The following is a 12,469-nucleotide window of genomic DNA, read 5'->3' on the forward strand; positions in this document are numbered from 1 at the left end:
GAGCGTTCTTGAATCACTGCCGCCCATGTGGTGTTGGTACACCCACAGTGCTGTTCAAGGGGCAGTTCAACGACAGTGAAGGAACGGCGATATATTTCCAAGTCAGGGTGGTGTTTGACTAGGAGGGGGAGAACTTGCAAGTGCTGGTGATCCTGCTGATCTTGACCTTTTAGGTGGTCGAGGGTTTGGAAGGTGCTCTTGAAAAAGGCCTGGTGAGTTGCTCCATGCATCTTGTACATGGTACACACTGTGTGGCTGGTGGAGAGAGTGAAAATTGAAGGGGGTGAATGGTGGGTTACTCAAGCAGGCTGCTTTGTCCTGGATGGTGTTGAGCTTCCTAAGTGTTGTTGGAGCTGCACCCAGCGAGGTGCTAAAAAATACGGTGATTCTAACTTTTCTTTTCAATTCTTTCACCTCCAACCCCCAACAGAAATGGGCAGCAACCCCCTGAAAAATTCGGGTATTGAGAGTGGTGCTTTTAACGGACTGAAAAAGCTTTCTTTCATCCGACTATCAGACGCAGTCCTCACAGCCGTACCTAAAGGTAATGAGCAAATGAAGCAATTGGAGAAATTCACCTTGGCAAAGGAGCCCTGAGCACAACGGGGGTCTGTGAGTCTTGCCAGAGCCGCACTGAGCTTGTGGTGCAGTACTTCATAAATGTGTCTGTTATCTATTAACTTCTTATCAATTTGTCAACACACTTATTAAGTCATGACCACCGGCAAAACTGGGTTTGTTTCCCTGTCAAGCAGAGAAGGTGAGCGGGATATTCAATAGAGGTGATCAAAATGGCGTGGGGCTTCAATAGAGTAAATAAGGAGAAACTAGGGACAGAGACTGAAGATAATTGGCGAAAGAGCCACCGAGGGAGAAGATGAGAATTTTTTTACGCAGCGGATTGTGATCTGATAGGTACAAGTAGATTCAACAGTAACTTTCAAAAATAATTTGGACAGACTCCTTTTTAAGGAAACATTTGTAGGAAAAGGGGGAAAGAACAGGGAAGTCGCACTAAAAATAGGTTCTTTAATGAACTGGCCTGGACGTGGTGGGCCGACAGGTCTCCTTTGTTGCCGGGTGACCATGATTTTGTTTACCGTTGTGAAATTCTGTCACTTAATGAAGATAACTAATAGTAAATAAGATTACCTCTGCCGGTATTAGTGGATAGATAACAAATATGTATTCTGATCCATTTGCCTCTGGAATATGAGTCCAGTAATAATACCACTACAGCACTGCCTCCCTTGGTTACTAAATCAATGTACAACATCTTTCTTAATTCATGTTTCATGATCTGACCGCCAGCCAGCTGCAGGGTTTAACCAAGAGATCTAATCCTTAAATAGCAGCATTTCCTTCTTGTAACAAATTTATTTGGGGTTCCTTTCTTCACTTACGTCAGACAACTCCCTCACTATCTCTTTCCCTACTTTGTCCCTGTTTCATAGAATCACTACAGTGCAGAAGGAGGCCATTCAGCCCATCGAGTCTGCACCGACCCTCTGAACGAGCACCCCACTGAAGCCCACTTCCTCCACCCTACCGCTGTAACCCCACCCTACCTGAATATCTTTCGACTGTGGGAGGAAACTGGAGCACCCGAAGGAAACCCACGCAGACGCGGGGAGAACATGCAAACTCCTCACAGACAGTCACCCAAGGCCAGATTTGAACCAAGGTCCCTGGTGCTGTGAGGCAGCAGTGCTAACCACTGAGCCACCATGCCGCCCATTTCATTCGGGGATATTGTGTTGGCCCCACCAGGACTTCTTCTAACTTTGTTGGTTTGGCATCGGCCTCGCTCAATCTTTACAGGTTCTTTATCACCCTTTTGGGTCTCTGGATCTTCCACAGCTTTCAGCTGGCCTGCAGCTTTCTGCTGGTTGGCGTTGGTCTCTTTTCTTTCACTAGCTAGCATCCTGCTGTCAGCCAAATCATTCCCAAAGAGGAAATCGATTCCTGCTTCTGGTAGTTCAGGGACAATACCTCCCATGACTGGACCCGAAACAAGGTCACACTCTAGGTGGGCCCTGTGGAGGGTTGCAAACACAGATCCTCCTCCCTTTCCACGGATCAGTGTTCTAGCCTTCAGGGAGGACGCTGGGGGTGAGGGTACGATGTTGTGGGGAGGGTTTAAGTTTCCCTCCAACACAAAGTACTGGGTGGCCCCTGTGTCCTGGAGCAGTGCGATGGACTTGCGCATTTTGGGATGGGGAGAGGGACACTGTTCTCAAAAGGACAAAACTCTGGATATTCTCTGGGGGTTTGTCCAGCTCAAACATGCCGTGCCATGCCCTCCAAAGAGAAGTCTCAATAGCGAGAGGCTCTGCTGCACCACACTTCGGGGAATGTTTTTGAGGCACTACACCTAGTAGATCAACAGGCAATCTCTGGAATGGTCAATTTTATTTCAATGGGAGCTCACGGCCTCCATACCTTCTCTTTCGGGCTGCAGGAGAGCTTCTTGCAGCCTCCTTTGTGTTTTCCTTTCTGGCTAGGGGTATCTTTCTTCTCTAGATCACCCTGCTTACCTTTCCAATGCTCCTAAGCGTGGTTTGGAAAGGATCTGCCTGAGTTTCCGGTGAGATGGTAGCAGTCTGCTGTGACTGCGGCATCCCCAGCTGTGAGGATTCTCTGCTCCTCCAAGTGCACCAACATGTTGGAGGGTGGACAACTTTTGAATTCGTGCAACAGTGCTAACTCACATAGCCCTCATAGCTACGCGGGATTCTTAGGGATCTTAGCCATCAGTCGAATGTGATTTGCTTCAGCCATTCAAACTCGATTTAGGTTTGTGTGGATTTCTAACGAGCGTTCTGGATTTGCTGGTGACATACCTCCTGGACTAACTCATAGGCATTTAGGATGGCAGCTTTAGTCTGCTCATAACTCATAAACACATCTGGGGGAAGCATGGAGTAGACCTCTTAATCTGTCCCTGACAACTGCCTTTGAATTAAAAATGTCCTGATATCCAATGGTCATTTAATTGCCCTGCTACTTTCGACAAAAAATGACTCCACATCACTCTCTTTGAATTTGTGAATGAAGCTAACATATTTCAGGCCTCAATGATTGGTTCAAGGTTAGAGAGATGGGGTGCTACTGGGTAGATAGGGGATTGCCCTTCCAGCTGCCTGCTCTCTCTCTCACTATGAGCTGCAAGCTCCATTTCTAATTTTCAAAGCCGGAATTCTTCTCTCCCCCTTTCTCTTTCTCTTTCTTTCTCTCTTCCCCTCTCCAGTACTTCCCTTCTCTCTGTTTATCTCACTTCTTAAATTCTTGCTGCAATCTGAGAATTTCTAGCTCAAATTAGGTGGATTGGCCATGATAAGTTGCCCCTTAGTTTCCAAAGATGTGTAGGTTAGGTGGGGCTATGGGGATAGGGCGGGAAATGGAGTGCCCCTTCAGAGAGTCGATGCAGACTTGATGGGCCAAATGGCCTTCTCTGCACTGTAGGGATTCTATGGATTCCATGGAAATTGGGCTGGGCGTGTGGGGTTGGATTCAAAGTCATAGTTGAGCTCTAGATCTAACTGCTCAATTGTTTTGGGGTGATCCAATTTCTTTTAAACACCCCACAGCAAATTCGAGATACGATAAACTCAAAGGTCAGTTTATTTGTGCACACTCAAAACGCAGGAGTGGCGTCACCATGCGGCCACCTGTGCCCTCATAAAGTAAAATAGGGATTGAGAAAAGAAATATTTGCAGGGCAAAGTCCATAGAAAAAATAATTATTGTTTCATGTGTATCTAGAATCAAAGTCCAATGAGGTATTAATTCACAGGGGTCAGCAGATTGAAAACCTATGCTGTATATTTCACTTTTCTAGTGCCGTTATCTTCGCACAATGTGATATGAACACAGTGATGGATCAGCCTTGTAGGTGATGGGTCAGAAATTCCAGGAGAAACAGTGTAGATGCGGCCAGATATTCAACCTGGGCAGAGTCCCTTTTATGTGATGCTGTTTATCGATGGTAAAATGCTAGACGCCACAAAGCAATGTTACTAGTTGCACGAGTGAGATTCACGGCGCATGACATGCACCTCTCCACTCTGGCTTTGACAAACTGTATGTATCTGTTGTCTGGGTCCCCGAGATTGTTAAATGTTTGAAACATTAAGACTTGAAAGGGAGGTCGCAGGGTCCTTTGTCCTAGTAGGCAAATAGGCTTTGGTTGGCCAGGCCTGACTCATCTATAGTTCTCTTTGAATAGACACAAATGACGCTTTGGGGGCTGCAGCGACCAAAATTCAGAGATAATGAGGTACAAGTTTCTGCAATACTGCCATGGTAGCTTCTTCCGTTCGAGGGTCACAGACAGACATAGCTTCAACCAGTTTAAAAGTCCTTGTCCAGTTTTTAAATGTTAGAATTTGACTATGAGGCTATCAACATATATTTTATGAAAAGTTAGAGTGTAAAGCCTTAATCCCCTATCAGAATATTGTGCGTTAAAGAGCCACTTTAGAAACTTGGCCACATAATCCAGACCACCACTCCAGAGCAGTAATGAGGGAGTGCTGCGCTGTTGGAGGTGCCATCATTCAGATGAAAAATTAAATCTAGGCCCCATATGTCCTTGGACGCAGATTTTAAAAAATCCCTTAGCACTATTTTGAAGAGCAGGGGAGTTTGCCCCTGTGTCCTGGGCCAACATTGTCCCCATATCCAACAACACTAAAACAGATAATCACATTTTTGTTTGTGGGAGCTTGCTGTGCGCAGGTTGGTTGATGCATTTACCTACATTATAGTTGGTGGCCACATTGCAAAAATACTTAATTGGCTATAAAGCACTTTGAGAATCCTGAGATCAGGGACGATGCTATAAAATGCAAATCCCTTTCTCCTAATTGATTTGCGGATGTATTGTTTTTGGGATTTGAGCAATATTCACAGGGCCAGCATTTATTGACCATCCCTAACTGCTCTCAAAGGAGTAATCCATGAGCTACCTATAGCCGTGTGGCTTGCTAGATCATCTCAGAGGCAACCATATTGCTATAGGTCTGAAGTCACATGTAGGCCAGACAGGGTAAAGGTGGAAGATTGCATCTGCTGAAGAACATTGGTAAACCAGATTTTTTTTTGTGACAATCAGTAGTTCCACCGCATTTTATTGAATATAAATTCCTCCAACAGCTGTGGTTGGATTTGAACTCACATCTCTGGATCGCTAGTCCAGTAACGTTACTATTATACTCCTGCACCCGCCCCCCCCCCCCCCCCTTCGGAACATTGTGCAATCTCCTGGTATGATCCAAAGACCCACTGATGTTTCTTGCTGGAAAACCTCTTCAGCAATTTGTTTGTATGGAATGATAATTATATTCCTTAAATGTATGAGGGATGATTTGACAATCCCAACAATTCCAGGAAGGGAGGGAGTGCTTCATGGGATATTGTGGGCTGCTTTCCAATGAATACTGGAGTTGGGTTTCTGGCAGTAAGTGTGGCTCCTTGTTACAGAAAGATGGAACCCCCATCTTTGAAGGTGATAGAATGTTTATGAACAAGCCTTTAGTCTAGTGGTTTATGGTATCTCTCACATGGCTCTTTTTGACTCATTTCTTTTCCCTTCACCCCCGACTCCGAAACTAGGTCTCCCGAGTACTATGTCTGAAATTCATCTTGATGGCAACAAAATCTCTCACATGAAAGCTGATTCGCTGAAGGGTCTGCACAACTTGGCCAGGTAAACAAAGCTCTGTAATCACTTCCAGTCCCATCAGCCCTCCCAGATCTTTGCACTCCAATTATGGCCACTTGTGCATCGCTGATTTTAATCACACCGCCATTGGCGGCTGTGCCTCCACCTGTTTAGACCCTGGCTTGCGACCCCTGCTGATCCCTCTCCTCCTTTTAGACACTCTGTAAAACCTATCTTTTGATCATTGGCCCTAATGTCTCCTTTTTGTGGCTCAGCGTCACATTTTGTTTGATAACTCTCCTGTGAAGCACCTTGGAGCATTTCATTATGTTAACAGCGCTGGGAAAATGGACAATGTGGTGCAATCCGCAATGCTGCCATTAACAGCATTTCTGGGAAGCGTGGTAGCATAGTGGTTAGCACTATAACTTCACAGCGCCAGGGTCCCAGGTTCGTATCCCAGCTTGGGTCACTGTCTGTGCGGAGTCTGCACGTTCTCCCCGTGTCTGCGTGGGTTTCCTCCGGGTGCTCCGGTTTCCTCCCACAGTCCAAAGTTGTGCAGGTTAGGTGGATTGGCCATGATAAATTGCCCTTAGGTTAGATGGGGTTGCAGGGTTATGGGGATAGGGTGGAGGTGTGGACTTAAGTAGGGTGCTCTTTCCAAGAGCCGGTGCAGACTCGATGGGCCGAAAGGCCTCCTTCAGCACTGTAAATTCTATGATGATGAACACTCCCTTTGTCTTGTTTCCATGACTGTTCTGTCAATCACTCCTTAACTCTGATCTTCCCCTGACCTTCTATTCTGCTCCAACTCCTCCAACCCCTTTCCCATTATATAATTCAAAATGGACTGGTTGGATTGCTCTACAAGCACTCAGGATGGATTCAGTGGGCTGAATAAACTATTCTATGCCATACAGTCTGCATATTATTGAATAGAATATTATAGAATCCCTCCAGTGCAGAACGAGGCCATTCAGCCATCGAGTCCGCACCAACCCTCTGATTGAGCACCCTACCTAGACCCAAACCCCCACCCTATTCCATAACCCAGTAACCCCGGGCATCATGGCAGCGCAGTGGTTAGCACTGTTGCCTTACAGCGCCGAGGACTGGGGATCGAGCCTGGCCTCGGGTCACTGTCCATGTAGAGTTTGCACATTCTCCCCATGTCGGCATGGATATAACCCCAAAAGATGTGCAAGATAGGTGGATTGGCCACACTAAATTGCGCCTTAATTGGGAAAGAAAAATAATTGGGTACTCTAAATTTATTTTAAAAAACAGGAACCCCACCTAACCTTTGGACACTAAGGGGCAATTTAGCATGGCCAATTCACCTAACCTGCACATCTTTGGACTGTGGGAGGAAACCAAAGCACCCGGAGGAAACCCAGGCAGACAGGGAGAGAACGTGGGTCCCTGAGGCAGCAGTACTAACCACTGTGCCACCGTGCCGCTCCTCTAATTGTTTGATTAGAGGTCAGGCAGCTTCTGTGGATGAAAGATATGGGCAATGGGAAATACTCAGTAGGTGAGGTAGCACCTGTAAAGAGTTAATGTTTCAGGTCGGTGATTTTTTTTTAAGGTCGCGAAGTTTGATACCAACCTGAAACATTAAGGGCGGGATTATCTCAGCCTGGGGCCGGGCCGGAGAATCCCTGCGAATCGTGCCATGCCGCCCCGTCGCCGACACGCCATTCTCCGCAGAGCGGTGTGGTTGGCGCGGCGTCGGTCGGGGGCTGCTCTACGCAGCCGGCCCACCGCTTCTCGGCCGGCGATAACTCGCCGTGGAAGGGCCGGGGGAGGCGGCCTGTGGTGTGGGGGGGGGGGGGGTGGGATGTCCAACGTTGCCTGTCCCGCGATCGGGGCCCACCGATCTGCGGGCCGGCCTCTTTGGCTGGGGGGGCCTCCTTTCCTATGCGCCGGCCCATGTAGTCCTGTGCCATGTTGCGACGGGGCTGGCTCATTGAAGGAAGCCACTGCGCATGTGCGCGTTGGCGCCGGTGCCACCGCGCATGCGCGGATCCCGCGGCGTCCAGTTCGTGCCGGGATCAGCAGCTGGAGTGGTGTGAACCGCTCCAGTGCCGTGCTGGCCCCCTGTAGGGGCCAGAATTGCTGATCCTGAGGCCGCATTGACACCGTCGTGAACCGCGACGGCGATTCCGACGGCGTTAACATTTAGCCTCAGGATCACAGAATCCCACCCCAACTCTTTACAGGGGCTACCTCACCTACTGAGTATTTCGCATTGACCAAAATCTTTCGTCCTGATTCCTGGCCGGGGTTTTCTGGTGCCGCTGCAAGTGAATGTAGTTTTGGCTGGAACGCCAAATTCTCTGATCTGGCTCACAACGGATCCCACCACGGTCAAAACCAAAGAATCCCGCCTGTTATTACTGAACATCGCCTGATAGTTTTCAACTTGTCAACTTTGATGTCACATGGACAATAGCATTCTAATTCATTCCCACCATTGCAGACTTGGCTTGAGTTTCAATGAGATCATCGCAGTGGACAATGGCACATTGGACCATGTACCATACCTGAGAGAACTTCACATAGACAACAATGCACTCAGAAAAGTCCCCGCAGGCTTGGGTGACCATCGATACATCCAGGTATGTAGGTGTAGGTGAAAGACATGCCAAACTGTGACCTGTTTGCATTAATGATCCTATGTTTAATCTGTTTGTAGTAACTGGCTGGACTGAACATAATACTTAGGAGGAACATTAAAAGGCCATTTTCTTTGTTGTTTCTTGATGCATTCTTCATGGCAACTTGCCAACCAATCAGCACCCTGTATAAATGGTTGTTCCCTTTGAACTTTAGCATTCTTGTATCTGTCCTGATGAGTGCACGATGAAAAGCTTTGACAGTCAGCAATGCCATTTTCATTTTATTAATTCTTGAGATCTGAGCATCAATGGCAGCAGTTGGGGTCTTTAACATATGATTTATGGGGTGTGAGTGTCACTGGCAAGGATTTTGACCCAGCGACAGTGAAGGATCAGTCAGGATGGTGTGTTGCTTGGAGGAAAACTTGCAAGTGGTGGGTATCCATGCATCTGCTGCCCTTGTCCTTCTAGGTGGTAGAGGTCACAGGTTTGGAAGGTGCTGCCGAAGGACCTTTAATGCCCATCCCAAGTTCCGATGAGTTAAGCTAAGAAACAGGAAGAGCAGTAGACAATGCGGCCCGTCGAGCCCCCTCCCACATCCAATATGTTCACAGCTGATATTTAAATCCACTTTCCTATCTGCTTGCCCGTCTGATTGAACTGATTAGTTTGTTTAGCGATTTCTGGGGCAGTTATGAATCAAACTCATTGCTGTGGAGCCAGATGTCGAGCAAACTGGGTAAAAACAGCGGTTTCTTCCCAAGGAAGGACTGCGATAATCAGATTCATGGTTGTTTTACTGACACCAACTGTTATTATTTCCAGATTCCTTCACATGAATTCAAATTCCCAAAGTGCAGTCTCGAAATACCTTCACCCTCAAGCTCCTGATTATTCCTTCATGTTGGGTGTCACTCAGTGGGCAGCGCAGTCTCTCGACTGGAGTATTGTGTCCTGTTCTGGGCACTGCACTTTAGGGGGGATGCGAAAGCTTTAGAGAAGGGGCAGAAAAGATTTACAAGAATGGTTCCAGAGATGAGTGACTTCGGATGAGAGTAGGGAAGCTGGAGGCATTCTCCTCGTGAGAAGGGAAGGTAACAAGGAGATTTGATAGAGGTGTTCAATATCATGAGGGGTCTGGCAGAGTAGGTAGGGAGAAACTGTTCCCATTAACAAGAATTGTGAACTCAAGGAGACTTGCTTGGTACAACTGAACTTGAATATTACCACAATTCCTGCACATGATGTCTTTGCACCAAGAATCTGCTGCTGAGTGTCCTGTTTTTGCACACTTATGGCAAGTGTGAGTCTGTGTCAGGTTTTGATTGACATCTTGTGAATTCTCGTGCTCGAGCTCTCTGTTAAACTTCTTTGGCTGCCAGTTCCATGAATACAGCAACTTCCAAAGCTTTCTTTAAGGTCAGGTTGCTTTTGGTTAACAACCGCTTTTGAATACTTAATACTCCTTAATACTTGAATACTCCTTAAACCACAGACTAATCTATCTCTGATGGTATCATTTAACACATCCCCGAATTTGTAGTCGTCAGTCAGTCTTCTCAGGGTAATTACAAATTGTGCAATCGATTCATTTTCTTTTTGGTTGCACTTATGAACCTAAACCTTTCTGCGATGAGTAACGGTTTTGGTGAATTATAGCCCTGCAATATTTACACTATTTCATCGTAGGTTTTCATGCCTGGCTTTTCAGGGTGTACTAGATGTCTCGGGAGGTTAAATGTTTCCTCCCCCATCTTGCCACGCTCAGTAAAGTTAGAACTTTTATATAACTTGAAAAAATTGGTCGAATCTCTCTGTTTTGGACAGAGCACGTGGCGAGCTTCCTTCCAAAGTTGTTTGCTTCGGATATTTTGGTTCTTCCAGTGTCTGCGACTATTGTTTGGCTCCCCTGCCCCCAGTTTTCATGTAGAGGCGGTTTCAATTATTTATTTTTCTCGGGTGCCGACAAACGTTGTTTGCCTGCCTCGTCGCTAGCCTTTATGGGGTAGTTTTAAGATTAAGTCTACAGGCCTCAGATGTTCAAGCAAATGAAGAGCTTTATTCAGGAGATGTTAACACTACAGGCTGCTATGTTGCACCGCCCGTTTTCCCACGCAAATGGCCGTTGACCAATGGTGTCACGAGCGGTCTCTTAAAATGCTCCTAGAAATACCATGGCTACACAACACTTTGGGATGGTGAAAGGTGCAATGGAAATGCACGTCTTTCATTCTGTTCACTAATTATTGCTTTTTCTGCTGACACTATTTTTCCTATTTCCCTGCAGGTGGTTTACCTCCATAACAATCTCATCACTGCCGTGGGTGTTAACGACTTCTGTGGACTCGATTACTATGCAAAGAAGAATCTGTACTCGGGGATAAGCCTCTTCAACAACCCTGTCCCATACTGGGAGATCCAGCCAAGCACCTTCCGCTGTGCCATGAACCGTGCAGTCATCCAGCTTGGCAACTTTAAGTAAAACCTTCCCAGTCTGTGAGATGGAAATGTCACATTCACTGCTGAGTATCCCCCCGTACAGTTAAAAACAAAACAAAAACAATCATCCCAAGAGCGGGTGGAAGGCGTAACCCTGCAGCTGACCAAACAGAAACAGTTCGACTAAACTATCTTCATTACTCCTGAATAATTATAGAAACAAGCATATCCACGAGCTTCGTTTTCCAACCGTACACCTGTTCTGTAACGTCCGCGGGCACAAGTGCGTTACATGGTCTAACTGAACCCTCCACCCCCGCCAGCCCCCACCAGCCAGTAATTTATTATCCATCGCTATGATGATCCGTCAACCACAATCGTTGTCCATCGTCTAAGGGCGGTTCATTGCTAAATCTCACATTTGTCTATGTTTTTAAGTGACAACAACCCTCACCAAATCCATCAAGAATTCCTTGGAAATGCGTTTTGTCCCATCTGTGTTGGAAGCCTTTGTGTGTGGGGAAAGGGGACGAGGCAGTTTGATTGATTGATTGAAGTATGTGGCTCTCCCGTTCTTGCAAAGTGTATGTATTATAAACAGCATGTTGGTGCTCACCTGGTTAATGTGAGAACTATACAAAATATATCATAAGCTCCAGTCCTGGTTTCCTTGGATCCATTTTTTTTGATGACAGCAACTAGTATTTGTGTAGCCTCTTTAATGTGATAAAAATCCCGAGGTGCTTTCCAAAATGGGAAATCCCATTAACAGTGGCAGGAGTGAAGAATCCCGCCGCCAGTGAACGGCGATCCGCCTTCCGCTGCAGACAAACACATGAATAGGAGAATCCCTCCGAGGATCATCAATGGTAGAGTGATAAAATTGGGAAGGCTCAGAAAGACCAGAATTTGATGAGCACAGATAATTGGGAGGCTGGAGAAGAACAGGAATAGGGAGAGATGAGGCCATTGAGGGATATGGAAACAAGGATAAGAATTTTATCATTGCTTGACCAATTCGGAGTGGGTCAGCGGGCACCAAAATTGGTAGCTCGCCTGTCATATTTAATTGGATAATCAAGGGCCAATTAGGCTTGTTACCAAGCCACCTGACCCTGATAATATGCTCCTTACACCATAATATGGGTTTAAGGAGAGGGCAGCCGATAGTTTAAATAAATGTTTTGAAAGGAAGGAAATTAAGGGTTTAGGGTTCTATCTTCGGGGGTTGCCCTTTGTGGATTGAGAGGTGACCCCCCCAAGAGACAGAATGTTTCCTATTTCTTCCTACCTACCTGCAGCCATAGTTACCGCCCCAACCTCCTCAGCCCCTCCCTAACCAGCCCAAACCCTGACTGCCCAAGACCCCAGGTTTCCCTGTTTCTGGGGATCCATTGGGTCTTCTTTTGCTTCTCCATTGCAGTCCTGACAGTGCCCACTAATGCAATCTTGGCACTGCCAGGACTTATGGAAACGCTGGCTACACCCAAGGGTGGGGCTTCCTCCCTAGTGAGGGCCTGAGTCCAACACCTGTCCTGATCAGCCTGCCCACAGCTCTTTATAGCTGCGGAGTAGACCCACTCCACACCACCTTTAGTTCCAGGGTGGAAGGTGGTTAGGGGGAGCCATGTGCTGTACCACATACACACACACTCACACACATCCACCACCTCCACCCCACCACCCCATGATATTCAGCTCCACGCCTCTCATATTGAGCCAAATCCTTTACAGGGGTAAGTAA

General features: G+C 46.9%; 1 protein-coding gene across 1 annotated transcript in view; it reads left to right on the top strand.

The window, feature by feature from the left end:
- Positions 1-11,383, top strand: part of dcn (decorin) — a 73,256-nt gene extending 61,873 nt beyond the window's left edge. The window contains exons 5-8 of the mRNA XM_072484945.1: positions 431-544; positions 5,617-5,710; positions 8,148-8,286; positions 10,574-11,383. Of these exons, the coding sequence (XP_072341046.1) occupies positions 431-544; positions 5,617-5,710; positions 8,148-8,286; positions 10,574-10,768 (542 nt within the window). The 3' untranslated portion in view covers positions 10,769-11,383. The remainder of the gene's footprint in view (positions 1-430; positions 545-5,616; positions 5,711-8,147; positions 8,287-10,573) is intronic.
- Positions 11,384-12,469: the final 1,086 nt, after the last annotated feature.

Source organism: Scyliorhinus torazame, chromosome 19 (genome assembly GCF_047496885.1).
Source record: "Scyliorhinus torazame isolate Kashiwa2021f chromosome 19, sScyTor2.1, whole genome shotgun sequence".
Classification (NCBI taxonomy): Eukaryota; Metazoa; Chordata; class Chondrichthyes; order Carcharhiniformes; family Scyliorhinidae; genus Scyliorhinus; species Scyliorhinus torazame.